This window comes from Rana temporaria, chromosome 6 (genome assembly GCF_905171775.1).
Source record: "Rana temporaria chromosome 6, aRanTem1.1, whole genome shotgun sequence".
Taxonomy (NCBI): domain Eukaryota; kingdom Metazoa; phylum Chordata; class Amphibia; order Anura; family Ranidae; genus Rana; species Rana temporaria.
In genome coordinates this window covers 106,498,674-106,525,364 of record NC_053494.1, presented here as the reverse complement: position 1 = coordinate 106,525,364, position 26,691 = coordinate 106,498,674, and the positions used below count along the sequence as shown (strand labels likewise).

At 42.9% G+C, this 26,691-nt stretch overlaps 1 protein-coding gene across 1 annotated transcript in view; it reads left to right on the top strand.

Moving 5' to 3' along the window:
- Positions 1 to 26,691, top strand: part of ANKRD44 (ankyrin repeat domain 44) — a 217,624-nt gene that overhangs the window by 136,318 nt on the left and 54,615 nt on the right. The window contains 4 exon segments of the mRNA XM_040357119.1: positions 3,570 to 3,650; positions 5,984 to 6,095; positions 16,483 to 16,554; positions 21,048 to 21,249. Coding sequence (XP_040213053.1) covers positions 3,570 to 3,650; positions 5,984 to 6,095; positions 16,483 to 16,554; positions 21,048 to 21,249 — 467 coding nt within the window.

Here is a 26,691-nt window from a genome sequence, read left to right as displayed (position 1 = left end):
TAGCCAGGCACCCTTAACCATCCACAAGATGGCTGCCATGGCCCTAAGCCCATCCAGCATAATGACCTCACAGGCAGGAGGGGCCATAACCTGAATGTAATGCATGCTGCAGAGATCAGGTAGAGAGGCAGATGAAGAGAAGGAGTGGGGAAATAGATGATTAAAAAAGGGGATCATCATCAGATGAACAAACAGGCAGAAAAGGGCATACAGCAGGCACAGAAAATGATGGGAAAAAAGCTGTAACTGCAAAAAACTAAGGACTAAGACTTCATCCAGGAGAGACTGCGCCTGAATGGATGCCATTATCCGCAGTAGGTAAGAGAAATGATTGACAATGGTAACCGATGAAGCTGACTGATGGTCCGTCGCGCCTACACACCATCGGTTAAAAAAACGATCGTGTCAGAACACGGTGACGTAAAACACAGCGACGTGCTGAAAAAAACGAAGTTCAATGCTTCCAAGCATGCGTCGACTTGATTCTGAGCATGCGTGGATTTTTAACCGATGGTTGTGCCTACTAACGATCATTTTTTCCCATCGGTTAGGAATCCATCGGTTAAATTTAAAGCAAGTTTGGCTTTTTTTTAACCGATGGTTAAATAACCTATGGGGCCCACACACGATCGGTTTGACCGATGAAAACGGTCCATCAGACTGTTGTCCTCTGTTTTACTATCGTGTGTACGAGGCCTAAGCTTGAGTTATTGTACACTGATATACATCTGAAAGTAACCTTCTGTATGTCTTTCACATTTTCACATGCTTATGGTTCCATATTTTTTATTATTTTATATACAATTTGTTTTCTCATGTGTAGATCAAAGATTTTAATTATAATCCCATCTTAACAATACTTGAGGTCAGCCCACTTAGCCTAAGGCCCCATACACACGATAGAATCCACCGCTGAAAAATCCCAGCGAATGGGTTTCAGCGGATAGATCCTATGGTGTGTACACTCCAGCGGATCTGTTTCCGCGGATATTTATCCCCTGGGATGGATTTCCAGCGGATAAATATTTGATGACATGCTATCAAATCTATCCGTTGGAATCCATCCAACGGATGGATCCGCTGGTCTGTACAGACTCACCGGATCCATCCGTCCGAAGGGATCCCCCGCATGCGTCGTAATGATTCGACACATGCGTGGAATTCCTTATATGACAGCGTCGCGCATGTCATAATCGCTGCGACGGCGCGACACGTCATCGCCAGAGGATTTCGGCGTGGGATTTCGATTCGATGGTGAGTACACTCCATCGCAAGGAAATCTGCGCAAATCCTCGAGAGGATTTATCCGCGGATACGGTCCGCTGGACCGTATCCGCGGATAAATCCTCTCGTGTGTATGGGGCCTTAGGCCGCGTACAGACGAGCAAACTTCTACGATGAAACCGTCCCGCCGGACCGTTTTCACCGTACATGTCTGCCCGGGGATTTCTGTATGATGGCTGTACTCACCATCATACAGAAATCCGTGCGTAAACAATACGCGGGGCGTGGCCGCGGGCGACGATGACGCGGTGACGTGGGCGGCCCTGGCCAGTTCAATGCTTCCACGCATGCGTCAAAGTCATTCGACGCATGCGAGGGATGGCGGGGCGCTCGGACATGTACGGTAGGTCTGTACAGACGACCGAACATGTCCGAGCGGACAGGATTCCAGCGGGCTGTTTCTAAACAAGTTTGGAAATATTTGCACGCTGGAAAAAGGCCCGGCGGATAAATGAACGCTGGAATCCTGTCCGTTTGGGCCTACACACGACCGAACATGTCTGCTGAAACTGGTCCGCGGACCAGTTTCAGCAGACATGTTCGGTCGTGTGTACGGGGCCTTATTGACAGCCTATTCCTATCAGTTAGGTCAGACTTGCAGTGAGACAAGAAAGTAGTAAAGTACCAAACTACTAAGCAGAGACCTGCCATATAATTAGCAAATGTGAATGCCCCACTGTACAAATTGAAATGGATAGATAACTGCTTTTTCTGTTGTATCAAGCTGAAAAATTTAAGGGGCTCTCATGCTGTGGGGCTGAGCACTGCAACAGTTGAATGCTTGATTATATCTAGAGGAGTTGGAAGGACAGTTTTACTTACCCAATCCTCCGCTCCCATAGGCTACTCCATCCTGCTAGGCCTGTCCCAGCAGCCTCTTCTCTCCTGCACTCTGGCGGTTGCTGAGGAACAGTCCACCGCTAGAGCATGGCAGAGCGCTGTCTGCCAGGGGAATGAAAGATTGGGTAAGTAAAAGTGATTCCCCCCCTACCCTTGAGACATAAATAAGCATTTAAACCCTTGCAGTGCAGGGACAGACCCACTTTAAAGGAAAGTTTTTTTTCTTTACTGGAGTTAATCTTTAAAATGTTAGGAAACCAGAGAAGAATTTATTTACATCAAGCTAAACACTCCTGCATATATAGTATATCTAAAACTGTAAATACACTAAAGTTTATCTTTACATTCACATGTTGCCTGCATGCTTTCCGGGAGAAACCACTATTACACCACTACAATCAGAGATACAGGATTTCAGTATGTATAGTTCAGAGCCACAACTGCTTTTTTTATCACTGGGGTTCATGAAGCTGTTGCTTCTTCAACATTTAAAGGACCAATCCACCTATACGGAATTATTTTTTATAAAATGGTTAATGTTAAAGAGGATTTTATGCCCTATATGGCTAAATATGTACAGTAAATGCTTTTGGATAATCATAACATAATAATTGGGTGAGTGGATAAAAAAGGAAGTATTTGCCAAGGCCGTTTCGTGCATTAGAGTGTAGGAGCTTTGGAGTATCCCTGTGACCGTGATGACTAAATTAAAATTCTGAAACAATCTACACGATCATATTACAGACATTGGCCCAGATTCAAAGAGATCTGCGCATTATTTACGGAGGCGCAGGGCAACGATTTTGCCCTGCGCCCCCGCAAATTTTGCTCTGCTGCCCTTGATTCACGGAGCAGAAGCTCCGTGAATTGCGCGGGCACGCCGGCAAAATTGCCCGGCGCTAGAGCACGCAATTTAAATGATCCCGTAGGGGGCGGGAATCATTTAAATTAGGCGCGCTCCCTGCAACGTCCAGCGCCATTCACGAATCACTTACGCAAACGACGTGAAATTCAAATTTTGCGACTCGGGAACGACGGGTATACTTTAGCATTGGCTGCCCCTACTATTAGAAGGGGCAGCCTTACGATAAACACGCCGTACGGAACAACGTAACTTGCGTACGCAGGGCTCGCGCAACATTGTGAATCGGTGTTAGTATGCAATTTACATACTATACACTGAGCACAATGGGAGCGCCCCCTAGCGGTCATCGCAAGAATGCAGCCTAAAATATGCATAACAGCCTTATGCCACGCAGATTTTAGGCTGCAGTCGACGTTACGATGTTTCCTGAATCAGGAGCATTCGTAACGCCGGAGCAGAGTAAGCAATTGCTTCTTGAATCTGGGCCATTGGCTTTACAAATTATCACAGAAACCTGTAAATGTCCAGTGCTATCCTAAAACTTTGTGTCTCCTTGGTAAATACCTTTATTGTTTTCAAGGAGAAGAATAATTGTGGGAAGAGGACATGAAAGTACAGAAGCTGATTTATCCTCACCGGTAAAAGAAAAAGAAGCAGCCAAGTAAGTTGTCCATGTTATGCAATAAGACAATACCATTCTTTATCAAGAGATTTTAAAGCATTTCCTACAGATATGTTAGCCTGCTACATGATGGAGCTTTTGACCCATACTCACACTTGACAGTGTACACGGAGCCAGTAACATATGAATGTCTCTAGGTTCTTGATTGACTGTCATTAGGTGTATACAGTGTAAAGCTAAAAAGTAAAGTAAATTATAAAAAAAAAAAAAAAAACTTTTTAATGCGCCCTGTCCCACCGAGGGACTTTGTTCCAAATGTGAATGTACGATATATAGGTAAAGCAATGTATAAATTGACATCGCTATATAAGTAGCTGTAATAAATAAATACAAATTGATAAATCAGGGACAGTCCCTTGAAATCAGGGACAGTTGTCTTACCCCTTGATACATTTAGACATTTTGGTATCAAAAGTTAGAACAGACTTAAGCCTCGTACACACGACCGTTTTCCTGGCAGGAAAACTACCAGGAGAGCATTTTGACAGAAATCCCGGCGTGTGTATGCTCCCTAGCAGTTTTCCCCAAAAGGAAAACTGCCCGGGAAAAATTGAGAACCTGCTCTCTATTTTCCCATCGGGATTCCCGGCAGAGTGTTTCCTGCCAAGAAAACTGGCTGTCTGTATGCTTACCTGTTCTATTGGAAACCCACGCATGCTTGATAAGAGTTTGACGCATGCGCGGTAGCATACAAGTTTAGTGTGAGGTGTAGCAGATGGGCGGCGACGGCATCGAATGTGACCAGCGCCGGCTCGTCGTAGTCGATGACGTCACCTCGTTCTTGCCATTCAAAAGAACGGAGGTTCTTTTGAATGGCTGTCTGTATGCACGGCAAGCTTGCCAGGAATCTCGTCAGGAAAACCAAAGTTTTTTTCCTGACGGGAATCCCGGCCGTGTGTACAGGTCTTAAGAAGCTGTTCTTGTTCTTTTTCCCCTGCATTAGGTGGCGAGTGTTGTCTGTAACATGGAGTTGTAGGCCATGCTGTCTTTGGAGACCTGGTATTAAGCTATTGGAAGTGTTAGAGCTGCAAAAGTGGTAACAAACATTCTTGGCGATAGCCTAAAAAGTTAATCAAAAACATTTAGACCTTCAAATTTGTAACTTCATCAAAGCTGGCTGTGTTCCCAGATTGGTGAAAGTGTTCATGCTTTTTCTCTGACCACGTTGTCCACCTGTAAGTGGCAAAGAGAGAAACAGAGATTGGTTACCTGTGGGAAACACACCAACAGCTTACTGATAGGGTGCAATATGGTATGTCAGTGTTTGACTCCCAAAGTGGTGTTCAGAAGCCAATGATCAGCAACTGTTGCTGCTGATGAGTGGAAGTTCCTGCAAGAGAAGCAGTTGAAGAATAGTTTTGAATTATTTCACAAAATATGTATCTGTGAACTAATAAAGCGCATGGCAACTCACAGCTATAAGGTAGTAGTATTTTCGATCATGGCGCATTGTGACTTTACATAAAACAATAATTTATTTATTTATTTGGCAAACCATTATTTGGCTAGCTGTATCCCAGTTATCACCAAATATATGATATACTATTGAGCTTTGAGTAGTAGTACTGGAAACATTTCTATTGTGGTGGTGGATAACAACAGAGGCCAAAAAAAATATATCCCTAAGGCTTAATTTCCACTGACGTTTTTACAGCCACTATCTGAGCGTTTTTACAGCTTAAAAACGCCTGTTCCATGTTGTTCTATGGCATCATGCCCACATAGGCGTTTTTGAGCTGCAAATGGCATAGGCATTTTTGAGCTGTAAAAAAAACGCAGGACCAGGGCGTTCTGAAGCTCCAGAGTAGAGCTGTAAAAACGCCAGACGTTAAAAAACGCTCAAAACTCGCAAAAACGCTACCGCTGCATTTTTAAAGCTCCAGCTCACAAAAACAAAAACTTTTTTTTTTTTTTTTTTACAAATAAACATGGACAGGCGTTTTTTAGGCTGTAAAAAAGGCTAACAACAGTGGCTGTAAAAACGCCAGTGGAATGAAGACTAATCTTCATAATCTCTCTTTGTTTCTTATTTTTTATCAGTTCTTTCACTAATATGTTGGCCTTTCTATGCGTAAAACTTCAATTGTCCACCTTGTACAATACAACAAATAAAGCTAAAATACAAAAAAAAACGAATTACATCTGGCATAAATAAAAAAGCAATCTGCTACTAGTAACCCTGTTTCTTTAACTACTGCACAAGACTTTGGAAGTTCACTTCTTATTAAATGGTTCATGAATAAGAATAATCTAATGGTTGCTGAAGATATTGCTTTTCTTCTTCATAGCAAATAATAACATTTATAAAACAGGTGGCTTGCAATATCTGCTTGAAACAAAGCCGACCCATCAATTTGTGACAAAGCGGGCTATAGTGCCATCCATTATGCTGCTGCCTATGGTCACAGAGAAGGCTTGGAATATGTAAGTATACAGTATGATACAGTCCACAGCTTAATACACCAACTGAATTCATTGTAACATTGTTAAAGTGACACTAAACTCTGGTTTATAGGTATGCATTCATACCTCAAAAAAAGTTCCTTCCATTGCAATCAACATCCTCTCCAAATTCCTTTTTAATGCTGCTTCCTGTTAGAGGGTGGCTACATTCCTTTGCCATGGTCCCAGCAGTTTCCAGAAATGTAGCCACCCTCTCTTTGCTGATCCTGAGGTAGACTATTCGATTTGTAATGTGTGCATGCCACAATTAACATGTAGTGATCATTGCAAACAAACAAGTGAAGGGAAAAGGAAAGGTTTGGGAGGCTAATGGAAGATGTTACAAGGAGACAGAACACACAGTAGAAAAAATATATTGAAAAATTGAGAACAGTCTGTAAGCAGTGGATGTGGATGGATTAATTTTGGAGAATAAGGATATCGTTTAGTGTCACTTTAAATATACATGTTCTCATGCTAATACAAATCATGGTAATAGGATAAAAAGATTTATTGAACTGACTTGTGTCTGAATCAATGTCAAGTTTATTTCAAATATCCAGGCTTGTAAGTGACCTTTCCGTCCTAATGAACCTATTTTTATGTCCGGTGAGTGCTAAATTTAAAGTGATTGTAAATGCTTTATTTTTAAAAATGTTATTAAAATAACAAACATGTCATACTTACCTGCTCTGTACAATGTTTTTGCACAGAGCAGCCCTGATCCGGCTCTACTGTGGTCCCCTGCCAACGCTCCTGGCTCCTCCCTCCTGCAGAATGCCCTCATAGTAAGCCGCTTGCTATGGCGGCACTTGTGCATGCTCACTCCTGAGCCCTGCTCACGCACACAGAGCATTTCAGTTTCTCACTGGGGGATTTTGCCTGATTTTCTGAATTTACATGAATACGCATGAGATTCCACCTCCCAGGGCACACATTGGTCTTTCTCCTGTTTCCTCTTCCTAGCACATACACTCTTCTTTCTACTATCTAATGCTAGCAGTGAATGGTCCTTTCACTACACCAGCTCACTAGTCAGTTTCATAACAGCAAATCTATATGCATTTTAACCTTTCAGTGTAAGCATCAACTTTTTGGTGGCCAGCCCCCAGAGTATATGCAGTAACCCCTCAGTGATCAGCCACTAGAGAATGTGCTAATGCCTTTCAGAGCCTAATTTCCGGTATGTGAGCATTTGCTATCCATTATGTTACTGACTATGGTCGCAGAGAAGAACTCTTGTTTATAAGTATGCATTTGGTGTGTGAGCATTTGCCTAATAACAATCATCCCAGAGTAGTGCATTTACACCTCAGTTACCAGTATCAACATTATCCAAATTAATTCACAAAATTTACCAAAATATGCTACAGGATAATGTTAGGGTTGCTGTCCTCCAGCTGAAGTTGGGTGACACAGCAGACAATGACCCTAAGCATTAAACTTTAATGATTAAAGTAAATCCACCACAGAATGACATTGGAAAAAGGAAATGGCCTTTTCGGAGTGCCCATCAGAGCCCCAGACCTTAACCCCACAGAGATGCTGTGGAATGACCTCAAAGGAGCAGACATACTACAAAGTGTCTGAGGTGAAGCAGCTTTGTAAAGAGGAATAGTCAAAAAATCCCTCTGAACATTGATACAGGTCCGATCCAGCGCTACCGAAAGTGCTTGCTTGAAATCATTGGTGCCAAAGGAGGTTCAAGCAGCTATGAACTCCAAGGATTCACTTACTTTTTCCAGTGAATGTTTAATGGGTGTGTTCAATAAAGACATGAGAAAATTAGAATTGTGTGTTATCAGCCTAAAGTGGTTGTAAATACAGAAGGTAAAAAACCTTCTGCACGCTGCACTCACCGCAGCCCCCCAAATACATACTTTCAGTCCCATCTTGATCCAGCTCTCTCATGCTTTCTATCTCCTCATTGGCTTAGATACAGCATTGGGAGCCATTGGGCTCTTGCTGCTGTCAATCACAGCCAGTGAGGAGTGAGCAGGGGGCGGGGCCCAGCACCGATCTGGTGCCTAATGGATCACACAAATCGGGCTCTGGAGCGAACATACATGAGTGCCCCAATGCAAGCGCCTTAAATAGACACTTATCAGAGGAGGAGGAACCAGGAGCGCCAGTGGAGGGGAACCGTGAAGAGGAGGATTGGGGCTGCTCTGTGCAAAACCATTGCACAGAGCAGGTAAATATAACATGTTTGTTATTTAATAATAAAAAAAAACAGCCTTACAATCACTTTTAAGCACATTGGGCCAGATTCAGAGAACACTTTACGCTGGCGTATCTACAGATATGCAGCGTAAGTGTCAGATGCGCCGTCGTATCTATGCGCCTGATTCCTAACACTAGATACGCCTGAAATATGGCTTCAGCCGACCGATGTAAGTTGCCGTACGGGCGCCGTATCTTGGTGCATATTTACGCTGGCCGCAAGGGGCGCTTCCGTAGATTAAGCGTCGAATATGCAAATGCGATTAGCTACGCCGTTTACGTAAGGCTTACGTCCGGCGTAAAGTGTACCCCTGATATATGAGGCGCAGGTAATGCAAAGTATGGACGTCGGAACGAGCGTATATTTTTACGTCGTTACGTAAGTCGTACGTATATGGGGCTGGGCGCAAGTTACGTTCACATCGTTGCCATTGAGCCTCGTATCATCGGGCGTAAATCGACGTGATTCTGAGCATGCACGCGCCGTTCGCGCTTCATTTACAAGGGGTCACGATTAATTTCAATACAACACGCCCACTACCAGCCTACTTTGAATTAGGCGGGCTTACGCCGGCCCATTTACGCTACACCGCCGTAACTTAGGAAGCAAGTGCTTTGTGATACTGTACTTGCCTCTCTAGGTTACGTCGGCGTAGCGCATATGAGATGCGCTACGCCCGCACAGAGATACGCCGATCTCTGTGAATCTGGCCCATTGTGTTTGTCTATTGATGTGACTTGAGGATCAGATCACATTTATTTCAAATTACGCAAAACATTTTTTTTTGTTAAGGGGTTCACCTACTTTTCTTGCCACTGTATATTCTTTTTAAAGTGTGGTTTGTATATAGTAAAGCTGAAGTTTAGTAAAAAAAAAAAAAGAAGCATGTTACACTACAGCTTTAGTTACATTACTTACCTGTAATGTCCCACAATATGCTGGCTGTTGTTTCTGTAGAAATCTTCATTGAGGGGCTGCCCTGTCCTCTTCCTGGTGCTGATCTTCTAGCACTGTGAGGGTTAACAGCCTCAGGTCTCCAAGTTCATCCGCAAAAAGATAAGCAGACAGGACACGCCCACTCCTGCCCTCTCCTTCATTTAGAAAAATGATTTCACTGATTACAATGATAATCTGTAACATGATTTGTGAATTGGGGGAAAGTCTGAACAGTCACAGGATTGTGTCCCCCATTCTTAGATGGTGTTACAGGTAGTGAAATCAGAACTTTTCTCAATAGAGTAGAGAGCAGGAGGGGCGTGTCCTTGTCATATTATTCTTCGTGAAGCTAAGCCCAGAGACCCAAATCTATTAACCCCCACAGTGTCAGAAGTTTATCAGCAGAAGGAGAATAGGGCAAGGCAACAGTGAATATTTCTACAGAATCTGTCAGCCTGCATTGGTGGAACACACTTCATTACAAGCCGTAAAGAAATATACAGTGCCTTGCGAAAGTATTCGGCCCCCTTGAACTTTGCGACCTTTTGCCACATTTCAGGCTTCAAACATAAAGATATAAAACTGTAATTTTTTTGGAAGAATCAACAACAAGTGGGACACAATCATGAAGTGGAACGAAATTTATTGGATATTTCAAACTTTTAAAAAAAATAAAAAACTGAAAAATTGGGCGTGCAAAATTATTCAGCCCCTTTACTTTCAGTGCAGCAAACTCTCTCCAGAAGTTCAGTGAGGATCTCTGAATGATCCAATGTTGACCTAAATGACTAATGATGATAAATAGAATCCACCTGTGTGTAATCAAGTCTCCGTATAAATGCACCTGCACTGTGATAGTCTCAGAGGTCCGTTTAAAGCGCAGAGAGCATCATGAAGAACAAGGAACACACCAGGCAGGTCGGAGATACTGTTGTGGAGAAGTTTAAAGCCGGATTTGGATACAAAAAGATTTCCCAAGCTTTAAACATCCCAAGGAGCACTGTGCAAGCGATAATATTGAAATGGAAGGAGTATCAGACCACTGCAAATCTACGAAGACCTGGCAGTCCCTCTAAACTTTCAGCTCATACAAGGAGAAGACTGATCAGAGATGCAGCCAAGAGGCCCATGATCACTCTGGATGAACTGCAGAGATCTACAGCTGAGGTGGGAGACTCTGTCCATAGGACAACAATCAGTCGTATACTGCACAAATCTGGCCTTTATGGAAGAGTGGCAAGAAGAAAGACATTTCTTAAAGATATCCATAAAAAGTGTCGTTTAAAGTTTGCCACAAGCCACCTGGGAGACACACCAAACATGTGGAAGAAGGTGCTCTGGTCAGATGAAACCAAAATCGAACTTTTTGGCAACAATGCAAAACGTTATGTTTGGCGTAAAAGCAACACAGCTCATCACCCTGGACACACCATCCCCACTGTCAAACATGGTGGTGGCAGCATCATGGTTTGGGCCTGCTTTTCTTCAGCAGGGACAGGGAAGATGGTTAAAATTGATGGGAAGATGGATGGAGCCAAATACAGGACCATTCTGGAAGAAAACCTGATGGTGTCTGCAAAAGACCTGAGACTGGGACGGAGATTTGTCTTCCAACAAGACAATGATCCAAAACATAAAGCAAAATCTACAATGGAATGGTTCACAAATAAACATATCCAGGTGTTAGAATGGCCAAGTCAAAGTCCAGACCTGAATCCAATCGAGAATCTGTGGAAAGAACTGAAAACGGCTGTTCACAAACGCTCTCCATCCAACCTCACTGAGCTCGAGCGGTTTTGCAAGGAGGAATGGGCAAAAATTTCAGTCTCTCGATGTGAAAAACTGATAGAGACATACCCCAAGTGACTTACAGCTGTAATCGCAGCAAAAGGTGGCGCTACAAAGTATTAACTTAAGGGGGCTGAATCATTTTGCACGCCCAATTTTTCAGTTTTTAATTTTTTTTAAAAGTTTGAAATATCCAATACATTTCGTTCCACTTCATGATTGTGTCCCACTTGTTGTTGATTCTTCAAAAAAAATTACAGTTTTATAGATTTATGTTTGAAGCCTGAAATGTGGCAAAAGGTCGCAAAGTTCAAGGGGGCCGAATACTTTCGCAAGACACTGTATGTATGTGTATATATATATATATATTATATATATATATATATATATTATTTATTTATTTGTTTAGCTAAACTTCAGCTTTAAGGTAATAAATATAATATAAGTGAGACTGTGGAAAATATGACATGGGGGTGTGCAGCTCACTATGCAGACTATACAGACTTTGATTATGTCAGTACAAGTAAAACCTTGGATTGCAAGCATAATTCGTTCCGGAAACATGCTTGTAATCCAGAGCACTCGTACAGTGGCTTAAAAAAGTATTCATACCCTTGAAACTTCCCACATTTTGTCATGTTACAACCAAAAACTTAAATGTATTTTATGAGATAGTGGAAAGTGGAAAAAAAAATGATAAATGGTTTTCAATATTTTTTTACAAATAAATATCTGAAAAGTGTGGCGTGCATTTGTATTAAGCATCCTTCACCCAATTGGTGAATAGAGTCCACGTGTGTGTAATTTATTCTCAGTATAAATACAGCTGTTCTGAGAAGCCCTCGGAGGTTTGCTAGAGAACCTTAATAAACAGACAGCATCATGAAGGCAAGGAACACACCAGTTAGGTCAGAGAAAAAGTTGTGGAGAAGTTGAAAGCAGGGTTAGGTTATAAAAACATATCCCAAGCTCTGAACATCTCACAGAGCACTGTTCAATCCATCATTTGAATATGGAAAGAGTATGGCACAACTGCAAACCTACCAAGACTTGGCTGTCAACCTAAACTGACAGACGGGGCAAGGAGAGCATTAATCAGAGAAGCAGCCAAGAGGCCCATGGTAATTTAGAAGGAGCTGCAGAGATCCACAGCTCAGGTGGGAGAATCTGTCCACAGGACAAGTATCAGTCGTGCACAGGGGCGTTGCTAGGTGGCAAAAAGACCAGGGGCTTCAGCCCGAAGTCCAAGGCCAGAAAGCGGGGGGGAGGGGGGGTGGGTGTATGTGATGCGTGCAGGCTTTTTTGGGCTGGCCTGTGACCCACATACACTGACAGTCGTGGCCTACATACACTGACCTACCTAACTTACCTACATTGACAGTAGTGGCCTACATACACTGACCTACATACATAGTTACATAGTTAGTCAGGTTGAAAAAAGACACAAGTCCATTAAGTTCACCATAAAAATAAAATAATTATAATATCATACAATCACATATACCCAATTCTATACCCACAGTTGATCCAGAGGAAGGCAAAAACCCCCAGCAAAGCATGATCCAATTTGCTACAGCAGGGGAAAAAATTCCTTCCTGATCCCCCTTGAGGCAATCGGATATTCCCTGGATCAACTTTACCTATAAATGTTAGTACCAAGTTATATTAGTACATTTAGGAAAGTATCCGAGGCCTTTCTTAAAGCACTTTACTGAGCTGGCCAGAACCACCTCTGCAGGGAGTCTATTCCATACTTTCACAGCTCTTACTGTGAAGAAAACCTTTCCGTATTTGGAGGTGAAATCTCTTTTCCTCTAGACGTAAAGAGTGGCTCTTGGTCCTCAGTGTTGGACCGTAAAGTGAATAACTCAACACCAAGTTCACTATTTGGACCCCTTATATATTTGTACATGTTGATTATATCTCCCTTAATCTCCTCTTCTTAAGAGTGAATAAATTTCAGTCCTTCTAATCTTTTCCTCATAGCTGAGCTTCCTCCATGCCTCTTATCAGGTTTGGTTTGCCCTTCTCTGCACTTTCTCCAGTTCCCCAATATCCTTCTTGAGAACTGGAACCCAAAACTGAACTGCATATTCCAGATGAGGTCTTGCTAATGATTTGTACAGGGGAAAAAATATATCTCTCCTCGCTCTCTCTAGAGTCCATACCCCTCTTAATACAAGAAAGGATTTTTCTCGCTTTGGAAACTGCAGCTTGCATTACATACCATTATTGAGCTTATGATCTACCAAAACCCCCAGATCCTTCTCCACTATGGATCCCCCCAGTTGTACTCCTCCTAGTATGTATGATGCATGCATATTCTTAGCCCCCAAATGCATAACTTTACATTTATCAACATTCTGTCCAAGGTTATTCATACACTGGACTACCTACACTGACGGTAGTAGTGACCTATATACACTGTTCTTCCCTACACTGACGGTAGTAGTGACCTATATACACTGACGGTATTGACCTATATACACTGACCTACCTACTCTGACGGTATTGACCTATATACACTGACCTACCTACACTGACGGTAGTGACCTGACGTACACTGACCTACCTACACTGACCTATATGCACTGACCTAGATACTTACACATTACACTGTCTTTGACCTATCTCAGCGGTGTCACAGCAGGCACTGCAGTCAGTCATTCCGGCGTCAGAGGTGGAGCCGAGAGGGTAGTAGAGCCAAGGGAGGTAGAAGAGCTGAGGACTGGAGTCTGAAGCCTGGAGGGTAGGAGAGCCGAGGAGCCTGAGGAAAGGAGAGCCGCCCGAACCGACGAGCGACGTGTATTTGTAATTCGCCTTCTGGAGCTGCAGCGCCTATGATGGATATCACACATCCCACGGCATGGTATTGGACCGTGGGACGTCCATCACAGGCTCCAGAAGGCAGGACCTGCTGCTATGGCACTCGGCAGGACTCGGCTCAGCGGCGCTCGGGATCAGAAACGTTCCCAGGCGCTCGCCGCTCGGCCTCGGGGCTAACAATGGAGGGCCTGCATGCCTGAGACTCTGGGCTTTTTGGGGAACCCATTCGGGGCTCCAGCCACCCAAGCCCGGGCCTCCCGACGCCCTGGTCGTGCACTTCACAAATCTGGCCCCTTTTTCGGAAGAGTGGCAAGAAGAAACCCATTGTTGAAAGAAAGCCATAAGACGTCCCGTTTGCAGTTTGCGAGAAGCCATGTGGGGGGACACAGCAAAAATGTGGAAGAAGGTCCTCTGGCCAAATTAATTTTTTTCACTGCACATCACCCTGAACACACCATCCCCACATGAAATATTGTGGTGGCAGCATCATGTTGTGGGGATGCTTTTCTTCAGCAGGGACAGGGAAGCTGATCAAAGTTGATGGGAAGATGCATAGAGGACAAATACAGGGCAAACCTAGAAGAAAACTTGTTAAAGGTTTGCAGGAGACGAGACTGGGGCAGAGGGGACTCAGGGGGGCTATATACAAATGCACACCACACTTTTCAAATATTTTTTTTTTGTAACAACCATTTATCATTTTCCTTCCACTTCACAATTATTTGCCACTTTGTATGTGTCCATCACACATAAAATTCCAATAAAATACATTTAAGTTTTTGGGTTTGTAACATGACAAAATGTGGACAATTTCAGGGGTATGAATACTTTTTCAAGGCACTGTAAATCAAAGCAAATTTCCCCATAAGAAATATCAAAACTCAGATGATTTGTTCCACAACCATTTATTCATAAGTCCTTCCGTTTATAGTCTATATAAAAAGATTATAGCAATGTGATAGGTTGTTCACATAAAATGTCCATCCACAATGGAAGCCTTCACAAGGGATTAAAAGCAAAATCCAGCAGGGGCTACAGAGTATAAAAGAGAAGAGAGTGTCTCAAATGCCGCGTACACACGATCGGATTTTCCGATCGTGTGTACGGGGCATGAGTGTAGCAATATGGTTACATTTAATGAAGGTACAACATTTGCAACTCACATGGTTGATGATTAAAAGAGTCTGCAATCTTGATAAGGAAGACTACCCTGCAGTTAAGAGATGTGAAAGCGAGGATTGAAGCACTTGTGGAGCGCAGCGTGAAAGGGATGACGTCGATGATGGTGCGGAATGTGGATCAGCTTTACCACGGATGCCTGAATACTTATGCCCTGTACACACGATCTGAATTTCCGATGGCCTAAAATCGGATGGAATTTTTCATCTGAATTACACACTGTCAGACCAAATTCCGACTGTCCAAAACGCGGTGACGTAAAACACTACGACGAGCCGAGGAAAAAAGTTCAATGCTTCCGAGTATGCGTCGACTTGATTCTGAGCAAAGCATGGGTTTTTTCTCTGTCTAAGTTGCATACAGACCATAGGAATTTCCTATCGTTTTTTTTTTCCATCCGGAAAAAAATAAAACATGTTCTATTTCTAAACACCGATGGGAAAAAAGTCAGATGGGGCCCACCACACGATCGGAATTTCATCGGAAAATCCGATTGTGTGTACACGGCATTAGATGTGCCTGTTTTGATCATCAACCATATGAGTTGCTAAATGTTGTACCTTCATTAAATGTAACCATATTGCTACACTTAGGCCTCGTACACACAAGGGGGACATGTCCGATGAAAACGGTTCCACGGACCGTTTTCATCGGACATGTCCGCACGGAGATTTCGGTCTGATGGTTGTACACACCATCAAACCGAAATCCGCGCGGACAGGATACACGGTGACGTGGCTGCGACGATGACACGGCGACGTGCGCGACCCTGGAAGGTCAAATGCTTCCACGCAGAGTCGATATCACTTCGACGCATGCAAGGGCTTTCGGCCGAGCGGATCAAGTCCGGTAAGTCATACAGACGACCGAACATGTCCGACGGACAGGCTTCCAGCGACATGTTTCTTAGCATGCTAAGAAACAATTTGTCCGCTGGAAACCTGTCCGATCCGCCGGAAAATGTCCGGTCTGCCGTACACACGACCGAACTTGTCTGCTGAAACTGGTCCGCGACCAGTTTCAGCAGACATGTCGGTCGTGCGTTTGAGGTCTTAGAGGCTCCTCTCTTCTCTTTTTTAATGCACTTGTCTTGCAAAACACTCTCAGACCAAGTTACTCTCAGTCCAAAGTTTTACTGTGTTTGCATTTTGGGAGGCCTCCAGGTGGCACTGGAGAGCCACACTGTAACTTGAAAGATATGAGTTCATACAGTCAACTGTCTGCAGCAGCTTTTACCTTATTTAACTTGTATTACCCTCCGGGTAACCATTATAATATCAGTTCCTCCATGGAAGAGATGCTGTATGATATAATTAGGCATCCAGACATTTTTTGTTTGTTTATGTTTTGTGTGTGTAGCTCTGCGTTTAATAATGTAAGACATTTTACAAAATGAACACAAACCTTTCTATTTAGCTGCTAAAAAGAACTGAAGATATCACTGATGTTGCAAACCCTCCAACTACGAAAAGCCCTTTACACTTGGCGGTATGTATTTTTAAATTGTCTACTATAATGAGTGCATGAGGTTCTTTACCTAAAAGGGAACCTTAAAGTAAAACTAAAACTGCAGAAACTGTACCCACAAAAGGCAGGTAGACTGCAAAAGACTACTCAACAGTATTGCCGGTGTCCTCTTCAGCTAGAATTTTCCCCTTTGCTGACTCACTTTTACTGTGTGTAGGAGGGCCATTTTGGTAGGCGGTGGGGCTTTGCTTTTTCATTGCAGAGACATCCAGCAGGGAGAACATTGAGCATCATAGTATTGATATCACCAAAACTCATTCCAATATCACCTCACACTATGCAGCAGTTAGTTAGATCTCAAACTGCAGGGTATTATGAGGGTTGTGGGCACAGGAGTGCTTAGATACGCTCAACATAGCAGGAAGTACACTGCTAAAATTTAGAAAGAAATCTGGACAAAGAGTACACTTTACTTGTTAGAGATGAGCAAAATTTTGGCGACTGAAAATTGTGTTGTTTCGGCATTTTGCAGATAGAGAAAAAGATGCCGATAATGGCACCAAAAACACACACGATTTTGCTGCACTTTTACCTTGATTTTACCACAATTTTTCTGTGCTTATGGGTCATGTGACTCAAAAAATCGCATCAAAAAGCGTAACACGGTTGTGTTATTGATGCGTTTTCAATGTTATTTCAATGAGGAGGTGCACTTTTTTTTAAATGACCAAAAATGCAGAAAGCAAGATTTTTTTACACCACAGCTGAAGAACAATGGACCAGTGTGAAGACATACAATAGAATTTAAAGGGATGCATTTTTTCTTGAGTTTTTCTAGCGCTAAAGGTGCCAATAATGGCCAACAATAAATTCAGTATTTATTTCAATTCATGATACTAATTAAAAAGTCGAATATAATACAATTAAATATAAGAATGTACCGTATTTATCGGCGTATACCGCGCACTATTTTGCCCTGAAAATCAGCAAAATCGTGGGTGCGCGGTATACGCCCATACGCGTTTTCCCGCGCCGAGTTTGAATACTGCGCTGGCATTACCGAGCGCAGTACACTCGTGTATCTTCGGCAGTCTCGGCGCCTCTCGCGCTGACGTCCTGGACGTACAGGACGTCAGTGCGAGAGTAGCCGAGCCTGCCCGACGATACACGAGTGTACTGCGCTCGGTATATGTCGGCGCAGTATTCAAAACTCGGCGCGAGGACGCAGCAGAAGGACGCCGGACCCGACGAAGAGGACACCCGAAGCCGCAGACGGACGCCGGACCCGACGAGGCCGCCGATGGCCGCCGCGCAAGACACCAAAACTGTAAGTTAAAAAAAACTTTTTTCACAGGAATTTGGGGCAACTTTAGGGGTGCGCGCTATACGCGGGGAGCGCACTATACCCCGATAAATACGGTATATATTTGTTTTAAAACTGTCATTTTTGGTTTTGGCCAAGTGCATCTTGAATTTTTGGTTTTGGCACAGAAATTTCCATTCGGTGCATCTTTAGTACTTGTACGGTAATATTTTTTGGAGATGCTTGCAAATGTTATCAGCTTAACACTAATATGATAATCCATAACAGTAGATATTATTAACATGTTGCAATTTTACAGGCTTTTCCTTCTTCCCTAGTAGTGATGCACAGTGGTTGTGCATTAACATTTTCCCATAAGCTCACCAACTAGTTACAATCTTACAATCTTTATACGACTTTCCTTTTAGATTGACCAAACCTCTAAAATTTGAAGATGTAAGCATTTGTAGCTAGCTAGTCTGTCACTAGGTGGCTTTGTACCAGAATAATGCTGGGTAACAAAGAATAGTGTAATCGGGTGATTTGTCCCTTTTTGTTAGAGCCCTCCTGTAGTGATGTCATGTGTCAGTGCCCATATATAAGCCCGGTTGGGAAGAGCCTTAATGCAGTAGGGGTATGGGAGGCCCGAGACACCACCATTTGGCAGATGTAGTCAGCAAGTGGAGGCCCTGGACAGGGCTGGAGGGCAGAGAGAGGTAGACCTGCACCCACAAGCGCCAGCTGTAGACTTCCTTACCCTTATGGTGGTATGCATAGGGTGAGATGCAAAAGGCCTTATAGGTCAGGGCAAGCATTCCTTGGAGTAAGGCTTTTCCCCTGAAGGAACTGAGAGAGATAGTAAACCCAGCTAGAGGTGTCTGCGGTCATCCTATCTCAGAGGAACTATCCGCAATGAACAGTGAGTGGACACAAACAGCCTAAGGTAACTTATAACCTCTGAGTACTAATGACACCAGGTGGAGCGAGATTAAGCGAGGGAAGATGGCTTGCTATATGTGCTGGTGGATACTTTCACATGTGCTTGCTGCAGATCATCTACTACATGTGACTGGCAATGTACTGTCAAGTGACTCTGGATAGTATGTCTGTGTGATGTGACCATATTTGCCATCTTTCAACTACCACCAGCAAACTGCAGCAACCCTATTTCTGTGTGGGACATTCCTTCCTTTGGCATATAAAGGTTAATGGCTGGGAATGTTGTGTGCAGGCCTCTAGCATGGCGAGGGCACAATATGGCAGAGTGTTAAAGGCCTGGGTAGTTGTCCTGGAAGAGAAGAAGCGAAGCACAGACTTGTGCTCCTGGCACCCTTACATAGCCATTCACAACCCCCCTTACAAGGACCTACATAACTATCCAGTCAATTTGTATCCACTCAGGCAAGCGTTTGCATACACAGTTGTTGGTTGATCTATAGAGATTGTACAATCCGATTGTAACCTCTGTAGTGAGCTTTAGTGTAGGGTAGTGTAAGTAACTTAGAATTTTACCTTCAGCAATTATTGATGAGGAGAGTGACAGAAGTTAATATAGATAGCCACTGGAGGGAGAATCTATGAATCCGTGTATGTATTGCAATAACAGAAATACCTTTGCTAGCTATCTAAACTTCTTTTTACCAAGTAGCAAACAATAGATAATATATATATATATATATATATATATATATATATATATATTATATATATAGTATATACATTTGCTACACAAGCCATATTGTAATAGAATGTTATAAAAAATTTACGTTTCCTTTTCAATCTGCAACATTGTAATTTTCTTTAAAATTCAATACAATATGGCAGCCTAGGGGCCTTCTGTACACAGTTGATGTACAGAACTTCCCCAGGTATTAAATGTCCTGCTTGTGTGACTGTTTCACTGATTTTCTCAGAAAGTCTACACTAAGGCCCCATACACACGATAGAATCCATCCGCAGATAATCCCAGCAAATGGGTTTCTGCGGATAGATCCTATGGTGTGTACACGCCAGCGGATCTGTTTCCGCGGAGAAATCTCCTCTGGGATGGATTTCCAGCAGATCGGATATTTGCTGACATGCACAACAAATCCATCTGCTGGAATCCATTCCAACGGATGGATCCGCTCGTCTGTACAGACTTACCGGATCCATCCGTCCAAAGGGATTCCCCGCACGCGTCGTAATGATTTGACGCATGCGTGGAATTCCTTATATGACAGCGTCGCGCCGTCGCCGCGTCATAATCGCGGCGACGGCGCGACACGTCATCGCCAGAGGATTTCCGCGCGGATTTCAATGCAATGGTGTGTACACTCCATCGCATCGAAATCTGCGGAAATCTTTGAGAGGATTTATCCGTGGAAACGGTCCGCTGGACCGTATCCGCGGATAAATTCTCTCGTGTGTATGGGGCCTAAGATGCAAAGTCCAAATTTAGGCATTCTCTGCAAAAAAAAAATATTTAATTTCCGGTGACATCAATAGAACACTACACGTACATCAGCTGAAAAAACAGTAGGATTATGCCTCAAAATGTGTTAAAATCCTTGCAATGTACTTGTTTGTATTCTCAACAAGGATTTATTTTTTGAATTTAATTAAAACTGGACATGATGATTCAAAACCCCTGTTGAACTGGCTGAATTTCAGTCCATCTATGACTGTACCATTTAGGAGGAGTCGATCTAATGATCGACTCCTATCAAACAGGGCTGTTGGGAAACTTTTTTTTGATCAGCACTGCAGCCAATCGGCTACAGAGTTGATCAGTGCATTCTGACAGTGGGAAGTCACCGCTGTCAGAATACAGTAGCGCTTGAGAGACAAATGAGGAGGAAAGAGTGACAGAGGTACTTTGTTCCAAATGAGGCAAAGACACTCCAAATGAGGGACAGTTGGGAGGTATGCATATAGCACATTGCCAAGCTACTCTCTATATGTCCCCCCTTTGTACATGGGTACAATTCCGCTAGCTCATTAGTCTTTCAGTGTGCTATGTTGTTCAATTTAAAATGAGGTCCTTACAGCGTGCAGAGAGCAAGCATATTATACAGGGCATTGTGCTAAATGAATTGTGTCAATATATATGCTTCAGTTGCTTTGAAAGGGGGGCATGACAACAAACGTTTGAGAACCACTGTCCTAATTTATTTTGTTAGCAGATTATTTCTCAATGCATTTTATAAGTATTTCTATCATCACTATTTAGGCATACAATGGACATCATCAAGCTTTAGAAATACTGCTTAACAATTATGCAGATGTTGATATTAAAGATGAAAAAGGACGAACACCACTGGATCTTGCTTCTTTTAAAGGGCACACAGAGTGTGTTGAAGTTCTTATTAGTCAGGGAGCTTCCGTTACTGTGCATGACTCAGTTACTCAAAGAACTCCATTTCATGCTGCTGGTAAGTTCTCTTTATTCTTCATTATACAGTATCATAAAGTCAGATATGCATTTTAGTGGCCAAACTTTGTTAAATGCCTTGACACATGTGGAGTCCAACATTTTCTTTAAAGGATATCAAGAAAAAACAGATTCCTCATAGAGTTTTAAAACTGATGCCGCATACACACGATTGGTCAAACCGAAGAGAACGGTCTGATGCACCGTTTTCATCGGACAAAACCGATCGTGCCGTGGGCCCCCATTGGTTATTTATCCATAGGTTAAAAAAAAGCAATCTTGTTTTAAATTTAACCGATGGATTCCTAGCCGATAGAAAAAAAACGATCGTTTGTAGGCACGTCCATCGGTTAAAAATCCACGCATGCTCAGAATCAAGTCGACGCATGCTTGGAAGCATTGAACTTCGTTTTTTCAGCACGTCGTGTTTTACGTCACCCCGCGTTCTGACACGATCGTTTTTTTAACCAATGGTGTGTAGGCACGACTGACCATCAGTCAGCTTCATCGGTTAACCGATGAAAACGGTCCATCAGACCGTTCTCATCAGATGGACCGATCGTGTGTACAGGGCTTTAAGGGGTGCCAGTATTGGTGTGGATGTTCTTTTAGGTTGTCTACTTTTATATACACTTTTTGATCAGTAAAATTCATCCCTGGTCAGCGAATCCCTGTGGTTAATGAAATACAACAGATAGATCCCAGCAGCTTTGAAATGCAAAAAAGAGTGGTGTCGTAAAAACATGGTTTTGCTGGTACAATTTTCAGTTTACTCAATATTATTCTCTCTTTTCCCTGAATGTTTTAGACCTGTAGAGTAATGCTATTTTCACCAAGTCACTAAATACTGGAGCTGAGGAGAGATCACAATCCTTAAAATCCCTCAATCTCCTGGTCTCCTCACCCTACCCTCTCCAATGTTTTTTCTCTTCTTATTCTTCCTTCTTAGATATGTTTTGTTTTACCTTCCTACCCTTTACTCAGTAGTTTTTACCTTTCTTCTAAGGCCTCATGCACACTGGACATTTTTACAGCAGCTGTTTTTTTTCTGCAGCAATAAACTCCCCGGCATGTTATCCTATGTGTCCATGCACACATAGGCTGTTATCAGCAGTTTTTGGCAGGGAATTTTTCTGCCTGGAAAAATACCAGAACAGGGGCGTGGTCTGGACATGGCGGAGTAGAGTTGTGTACAGCTAGAGCTCCAGCCATCTCTTCAGCATTTTAGTCCTTTCTATGCAGCTATACTGTACCTCTCAGAATAGGTTCAGCAAAGCGGAGGAAAGTAAAGTCTCCAAAAAGCCTCTCCCCGGTCTGAGATCCAGCATTTCTTCCCTGGTTCGCACTCCTCTACATCCAGGGCCCACATGGTGAAGACACGTGGCACGCCCCTCCTTTTTCTTCTGCCGCTTTGGCTGCCTCCAGGGTCTTTATCTGGCTTCCCCAGATGCCCTGGTTTCTCATCCACCAAACCTCTAGGACCGTCTGCTACCTCAACCTCTGGGCTGGGAGACCCCCGACCTCAGGGCCCTTCTTCAAGTTCAGAATATAAACAAAAAGTCAGTGCTACTACCCATACATCACATGGAAAGCAGAGCTCCCGGGTGCTCAATCCACAGTCACTGGCTGCGTAGAAAAATGAGGAAAAGATGATCCGCACTCCGGTCGTTGCTCTTAAACAATAGACGTATTTATTGACAAGCCACAGTAGACAACGCAATAGGAAAGGTTGACACGTTTCAGCCTATAAGGCCTTAGTCATTACCACATGGTTATGACTAAGGCCTTACAGGCTGAAACTCGTCAACCTTTCCTATTGCGTTTGTCTATTGTGGCTTGTCAATAAATACGTCTATTGTTTAAGAGCAACGGACCGAAGTGCTGATCATCTTTTCCTCACCCTTCTTCAAGTTCTTTCAACAAAGACTGACATGGAGACACTAGTCCTTCGACTGGAAGTGCACATCAAAGAGACTTGCATGCAGTCCTGGCTGAAGTACAGCAGCGCTCAGACAGAATTTATTTTCAATAGATTTTTTTTTAAAAAAATTAACAATTTAGACCCCTTTCACACTAAGGCGCTAAAGTGTTAAAAATAGCGCCTGCAATCCGCCCTAAATGTGCTGCCTCTATGTCTTAAGTGTGTAAAAAAAAGTCCCGCTAGCCGCATCTTTGGAGCGGTGAAGGAGCGGTGTGTTTACCACTCCTCCGCCGCTGCTTCCCATTGAAATCAATGGGACAGTGCAGCAATACTGCCCGCAATGTGCTGCTTCAGCAGCGCATTGCGGGCGGTTTAACCCTTTCTCGGCCCGCTAGCGGGGATTAAATGCGCTCTGCTAGCGGCCAAAATGCGTCGCAAATCCTCCCATAGCGTCAGCATTAAAAATAGCAGCGTTTTACCGCCGATGCTATGGGCGGCTCAGTGTGAAAGGGGTCTTAACAATTTTTTTTAGGATACAATTAGTATATCAGTAAATAATGATCCATACACTCTTAAGAGGTGACCAAATGTCCAATCCATATGGCTGTATTGTAAAAACAATTATAACAGTAATTATAGTTAAGTAAGGCTACTGCCCGCTCGGACCTGAGCAGAGTACTGATAACTTCTTGGTAATGTTGGATCAAGTTGTAGCGCCTTTACTTGTATCTATTTGTATCCATAAATTGAATCATTAAACATAAAAAGAAGGGACCAAAAAAAAGGGGGGAAGAAGAAAAATAAATTAGAGTATAATTCATTAAAATAAAATAAGGAAGAGGAGGGGGGGAGGATGGGAAGGAGAGGAAAAGAAAAAAAGTAAAATCTGGCCAATCTGTCAAATCTGGCCTGTGTCTTTAGGGATGCTGGTCAATTTTTCATTGACCATGATCCAGGAAAGCTTATGCTTTACCAGTGCAAGACTGACCACTTTAGGGCTTTCACACCTAACCAACAACAGAACATATCACCTTGCTTTGAGATCATCTATATGCACTCAGGAAACCAATTACTAACACACTGGTCTTATACTCTGTTGGTTATGTGCAAATTCTTTTCCCGGAGGCCCTTTGAGGTGCCAAGAGGAACGGGGGGAACCTGATGCATATTTTTTGGACTTGTCCAAAACCTAAACAGTACTGGTCGGAGGTGAAAAAGATCACTCAACAATTTACTGATTTCCCAATACAAGAGGATCCTGCGTTCTTTTTGCTCCACTGCTCGTAAATTCCCTAGAAGAAATGCAATGGATCAATTATTTGTCACTTGGTTAATTCCCCCAAGCCTGTATCACTCTGTGCTGGAAAGAAGCTATCCCTCCTATAGCTATCTGGCTTAATAAAGTAAGGGATATACAAAAACAAATCTCCTGCGCTCTGATATTTTCAGGAAGTACTATGAAGTGGTGCAGTTCAATTAAAAGTTATCATCTAGAGTCTTGCAGCCCTCCTCAGATCGTGGGAATTCATAAAACTATAAAAGAGAAGAAAAAGAGCGGAGGGCGCACTGCCTTGTGTGATACTGATAAATATATTTATTCAAATATTAAAATCAATGGTTATAACTCACAAAATTGGAGTTAAAATCAGGCTTTAAAAATGAGTACAGCAGATGTCCAGCCTCATCAGTGGAACACGAATAATCGTTTGAACCAATCAGTCAATATAATAGCTGACGCGTTAGCGTACCCCTTTCTTCAGAGCTAACGTGGTCTGCAGTGCTCAGAAGAAAGGGGTACGCCCCCCGAAACGCGTCAGCTATTATATTGACTGATTGGTTCAAACGATTATTCGTGTTCCACTGATGAGGCTGGACATCTGCTGTACTCATTTTTAAAGCCTGATTTTAACTCCAATTTTGTGAGTATAACCATTGATTTTAATATTGAATAAATATATTTTATCAGTATCACACGAGGTCGTGCGCCCTCCGCTCTTTTTCTTCTCCTTAATAAAGTAAGGAACATTAATGCTGACTGCCCAAAATAGAGAGAGCAATATACCAAAACATGGTCATACTGGAACATGTTTGTATATACAAATACGAGGGGTAAAGCCCTCTTTGAAGACTACTCTGGAGATTTAAAGCGGGGGGTTCACCCTTAGAGGGCACTTTTTCCCCCTTAGATTCCTGCTCGTTTTTACTAGGGGAATCGGCTATTTATTTTAAAATATGTGCAGTACTTACCCGTTTACGAGATGCATCCTCTCCGTCGCTTCCGGGTATGGGCTTCGGGAATGGGCGTTCCTTCTTGATTGACAGGCTTCCGAGAGGCTTCCGACGGTCGCATCCATCGCGTCACGATTTTCCGAAAGAAGCCGAACGTCGGTGCGCAGGCGCAGTATAGAGCCGCACCGACGTTCGGCTTCTTTCGGCTACGAGTGACGCGATGGATGCGACCGTCGGAAGCCTCTCGGAAGGCTGTCAATCAAGAAGGAACGCCCGCTCCCGAAGACCCATACCCGGAAGCGACGGAAGAAGATGCAGCTCGAAAACGGGTAAGTACTGCTCATATTTTAATACAAATAGCCGATTCCCCTAGACCGAACGAGCAGGAAGCTAAGGGGAGAATTTTTTTTTTTTTTACAAATGGGTGAACTCCCGCTTTAAGAATTCCCTTCATCTTTTGCTGTGACTCACGCGCACCTTATCGCCCTGGTTCAATCCCCTTCCCCCCTTTCCCTTTTTTTTCCCTTCGCTTTCTTTACACCCCAATATCTTTACTTTCTGAGACCTACCTTTTTTTTTTAGTGCCTGTTGGCGTCCTTTAGCCTTTTTTGTTTTCTATTCTATTCTGCAAAAACAGCCCATGTACTTCCTAAATGATACATTTCTTTAAAAGTAGACATATTTCCTACTTACAATGTTTGCTTATGTGTTTGACCTGGTGATCACAGAAATAAAAAACACTATTTAAATAACTGATTTATTTCAAACGACCATTTGTTTTCTAGAATACTTCTCTCTCCTGGAACCTGTATCACGTCTCATGTCTTTTCTCTTGCCCAAATTAAACCTTTAATTTAAAAAAAATTAAATTAAATTAAAACATTTTTTTTTCTTTTCTTGGGTTGTGTTTTGTTTGATGCGATTTTGTTTGTATAATTTGTCTGTATTGTCTTAAAGTTGTTTGCATATAAAAATAAAAAAAGGATCTGATTTTAAAAAAAGTAACTTAATATAATTATATAGCTGGGTTACAAAATGACAATTCAATCCAACAAAATTTTTTAAAATACTCAAAACCTCATTGATACAGAGAAAGGCAAACGACCCCTTTCACACTGGGTCGTTTTGCAGGCAATATTGCGCTAAAAATAGCACCTGCAAACCGACCCTAAACAGCCGCTGCTGTGTCTCCAGTGTGAAAGCCCTCAGGGCTTTCACACTGGAGTGGTGCGCTAGCAGGACGGTAAAAAAAGTCCTGCAAGCCGCATCTTTGGAGTGGTGTGTATACCGCTC